Consider the following 4345-nt stretch of genomic DNA (forward strand, 5'->3'; position numbering starts at 1 on the left):
CCGGCACCGTTGTGGTGCGAATGTCAGCGTACGGCTATCTATCTTCGGAATCTCGATCGTCAGCCGCGTAACAAAGCCACACGCACATCCCCAGCCGAATCCGATAAGAGCGATGTGTTGCGTGGCGAGGTCCGCTAAGACAGCAGCGTACCCCGCACGGTACAGCAACCAATAAACCCAACCAAGGATCTTATCTTCCGTGGCACCGCAACCGCTCGTCTTCGTCACGGTGGAAGATGTTTACCGCGCGAAAACAGATCCACGGGGGCAGGGTGCTGTTGATAAGGCGGCGTGTCGTCGCCGTTGTTGTCGTCGGTCAGCGGTGGGAGGATCGCCACCACCACCACCCATCAGTTCCGGTGTATCCGGCGCCTCGTACGCAGCACCGCGCAGTATGTCACTGTGTGCGCGTATCGAGGTGTTGAACAGGCAGGTTGATAAGATAAGTAGATAAGGTGGGTAAAGCCGGTGGATTCGTCCCACGGATTCCCAGCAGGCAGGGTCGGCGACTAACATTCGGCGACAGACACACAAGGCGTGGTGCGGTTCGGCACACGATGTTGAAACGGTCGCTAGCGCAGCAGACAGTACAGCCAACAGAGACGTCCCGTTTCCATCTCGTGGTGACTCGTCCGAGGAAAAGACAAGTGATTCAGTGCGCGCGTGTGTGTGAGTTGTCGGCAAGATCTAGAGCAGCCTGAATATCCGCATCCGCTGCTGCGTCGGAAGCGACGGGGACGGATGACAACACACACACACCAGATGTGTGGTTGGTGGTAGCTAACAATTATGTAACACATCCGGTTCCCGGGTCGACGACTGTTCCGGTGCGCCACAATGGAGGCATTCATCAATGAGATGGTGGAACCGCGCGTCTTCGATCTGATCGTGCTGATACTGCCGAAATGGAGGCTGCTGCTGTACATCTACCTAATGAATGTAAGGTCTCTACCAACACCTTTACCCTGCGTTCGAAACGGAACAGGTGTTTGGGCTTCATTCGTGTCCTACATCTTTATCTCCGGCTTTTCCCTCGCTAGATAGTAATCTTTACGCCGGTGTACGTGTTCGGTGCGCTCGTCAGCAACGAGCCAGAACTGGAGCTCATCTGTCCGCCGGTAATGCTGCTCGGCTTCAATCTCGTGCACCGGGCGGTGTTTCGGTTTAGCAACGAGCGGAACACCCGCACCCTGCTGCTCGGCATCGCCACCCTCAGCGTCGGAATCTCAGCGAGCGGTTTGGTCGCCATGTTGTGTACGCCCCACTATCTGCTGATGGTGCTGCTGTACAGTGTCGTTGGAGGTAAGTGAGCGCATACCGCCCGCACTCGACGCAACGCACCGTGTGATCATACACCGCTCCTCTTGGTCTAATTCCTCAAGGTTTCGGCTACCAGCTGGTATTCTCGCGCACGTGGAAGATACTGGCGAAGATTTTTAACGCCCGAAAGGAGATGTTTGTGATCAAGTTTTTGCACTCGTGCGGTCAGGCCACTAGCCTTCTGGTGTTGCTGGTCTGCTTTCAGGTGCCGTGGGACGGTTACATCTACGGCGTGCTGCTGTTACTGCTGGCCGGCGTTGTGCTACATCTCGTACCGCTGACGATACTGGTGGCGGGCGAGAAGGGCCGACTGCGCAGCGATCTCGATGTGCTGGTGCAACTCACCGAGAAGGGCAACGAGTCGTACTATGCGCACGTTGCGACCAGAGCGATGCCAGACGTGAAGCCGGAGCTTCCCGCCACAAACCCAGCAGTACGCGACCCGGACACATCGACACCACCGCTGACGTGGAAGAATCCAGCCAGTTTCAGTGCAACCCTCCACCACATCAATGGAGATTCGGCGAATGGAGGCGCACACCACTCGCAACCGCGGGACTACGCTTACAGGGAGTGCGAGGAGGCGCTTCTGAACCGGCAGGAGGGCAAGTGCTACAATCAAGACGGTGTTGAAATTCTCGAGATGATACTGGAGGAAGATGAAACCGTGCCGGATGCGGGTGAAGAAACAGACACCGGGACAGACCCGGACAGCTGCTCGGTGGCAACACAGCCCGGTGCGACCGGCAAATGGCGCTGGTTAGGCCAGCTGTGCGGGGCGATCGTTGGCGCGTCCCGTGCGTTAGATCTCAATTTTCGCCCAAGCGTCAATGTGCGGCTCGCGACAGCAACGCGCAGTGCGCTCGGCGACTGGCGGTGTTGCAGCTGCGCGCTCCTCAAGGCGACCGACACCAGCATCTTTGTGCTGTTTCTGTGCATACTGCCGCGGTTGAACGTGCACTACTACCAGCAGCAGACCCGGGCCCGCCACATGACCCTGCTGGCGGTGGTCGTAATATCGTCGGCCTGGGCCGGTGCTTCCTTTCTGCTGCTCTGCTGCGAGCTGCGGTTCCGCAAGCTGCACGAGCGTCTGCTCGTGTTCGGGCTGTTCTTCCAGGCGTTTGGGTACTTCTGCGTGTACACCATCCGGTCGAACTTTTGGACGTTTGCCGGTTGCATGCTGATCGGTGTCGGCCACTCGATCGCCTGCGCGTACCAGGAAGCCGTCATCAAGCAACAGCTCGGCCAGCATCGTTGGACGACCGCCAAGGCGGGCATCGGTCTGCTCGCCGGTGTGACCGTGCTCGTGCTGGGTGCGGTCGCCAACGTGTTCTACGTGTACGGTCCCATCGATCAACTGCTGCTGACGTTGCTGCTCATCTACAGTGCTGCCGGTGCCTTCTGGATCGCTTGCAGCTGTCGGATATTATTCATCTAGCCGACCACCGACACACATCTCTATGACCGTACCTTTACAACCCCAATCAAACTGCGGTGCCGTACAACAGTGCCACCATCCATACACACCTTTCCACTTCCAAGCGGCTTCTTGTTGCGTCCCTCGAACATTTGCAGCTAAAACGAAAAGGATAATTTTAATATTGTGACATACGGAGGGAAAGAGAAGAAGATAAAACAAAAAGCAACATAATTCACTTATCGCGTCGTTATGTGCGTTCGGGGGTTGTAATGAAGTTCACGCTACGCCTTGCACTTTAGCTTGTTATAACCGCGTACAGTGTTGTGTGTCGCATTTTATTCCCGAAAATGTTTCACTTCCTTGCCAAACATTTTTTTTTTTCATCCACCGTTCCATTTGTGGGACAGGCGCGATCGGTTCGCGCCTCGCAGTCTCGCAAGCAGTACGGTTCTGTATCCTTCGATACGTATACGATCACGACGCCTCTCTCACCTACACACGATGCTGTTTCAGCTTGCAAACAGCTAACCAGGCACAGCAACTTCTGCCTTGGTTGTTGCGGAAGCCGTCTTACTTGCCCTCCTCCCGCCCGTCTTTTGTTTTACAGTTCTGTTTAAATAATATCGCTACCTGGTTTTTTTTTGTGTGGCGTACAGATTTATGCCTTTGCGATTTGTTATTCCGCCACGAAAAAAAAAATTATCAAAACAAAAACCTTTCCTCGTTACGTTCGATACCCTGCGGCGCGCGGTTTTCTTGTTCATTACACACGCGGCTGATTAGTAGCTTCTTGTCTTCCTTTTTCCTCATGCCTGCGCCAAAAAAAAAAGGGGGAGAGTTAAGTTATAAATAAGACGATATATGCTTTTTTTTTTACTCCCCCTTCTGCTCTGATTACACACTTCTGCGAAGGGGGAGGGGGAGAAGGGGTGGTTGCGATAGGAATGGCAGAGAAGCTTGCCATTCGTTGGTGTGTGTGTGTATATATATATATATATGTATATTTAAAGAGTAAGTATTAAGGATTTTTTTTATCAGTATGCAGGTTATCTGATGCAGTATTATGCTCGCTTGCATCATGCCCCTCTTCTTCCGTTTCTGCTGCTGCTACTGCTGCTGCACTGCATTTATGCATAGTATTAATATTATCTTTAACTACTACCGTACGTTTCCTACTACTACTAACCCCTCCCCCCTTCCGGTCCATTCGCAATTCGTTACTTGCTCCTGCCATCAGTTTCCCTTATTGGTTATGCTGCGCCATTCGTGCACTTTGAGTCCACAGATTTCGCTGCATGCATGAGGGGGTGGGTGCGCTTAATTAGTAAGGTAGTGGTGATACTTGCTCGTTCCCGTCCCCCTCCCCCATTTCCATCCCTGTTCCCACCAAGGCGGTAAAGTGGTTTAGGAGTATAAAGCATCCCTGCCGGAAGTATGTGGATCCTACACTAAACGCCTCTAAACAGGGGATTCTTGGCTAGGCGCCACCATTGCTGTACCGGGTAAGATGTGTGTTGTCTGCTACACACAAACCCTTGTGTTGCCCGAACTACTATTCCCATTGCTACACGTTGTGTGGTTAGCCTCAAACTGTATACTGTTACA

The 4345-nt window shown here is 53.5% G+C and overlaps 1 protein-coding gene across 1 annotated transcript; it reads left to right on the plus strand.

Annotated features, from left to right (window-relative positions):
* Positions 1-837: 837 nt before the first annotated feature.
* LOC128712469 (uncharacterized) lies at positions 838-2758 on the plus strand. The gene is made up of 3 exons (XM_053807364.1): positions 838-939; positions 1041-1302; positions 1383-2758. Exons 1-3 carry the CDS (start codon positions 838-840, stop codon positions 2756-2758), a joined length of 1740 nt encoding a protein of 579 aa, XP_053663339.1.
* Positions 2759-4345: the final 1587 nt, after the last annotated feature.

This window comes from Anopheles marshallii, chromosome X (genome assembly GCF_943734725.1).
Source record: "Anopheles marshallii chromosome X, idAnoMarsDA_429_01, whole genome shotgun sequence".
Classification (NCBI taxonomy): domain Eukaryota; kingdom Metazoa; phylum Arthropoda; class Insecta; order Diptera; family Culicidae; genus Anopheles; species Anopheles marshallii.

Excerpts from the sequence above, each read along its gene's own strand:
- LOC128712469 (XM_053807364.1), top strand. The coding sequence starts at position 838 with ATGGAGGCATTCATCAATGAGATGGTGGAACCGCGCGTCTTCGATCTG. Across the intron at positions 940-1,040 it reads TGTACATCTACCTAATGAAT|ATAGTAATCTTTACGCCGGT; the intron begins GTAAGGTCTCTA and ends TTCCCTCGCTAG. Across the intron at positions 1,303-1,382 it reads GCTGTACAGTGTCGTTGGAG|GTTTCGGCTACCAGCTGGTA; the intron begins GTAAGTGAGCGC and ends TAATTCCTCAAG.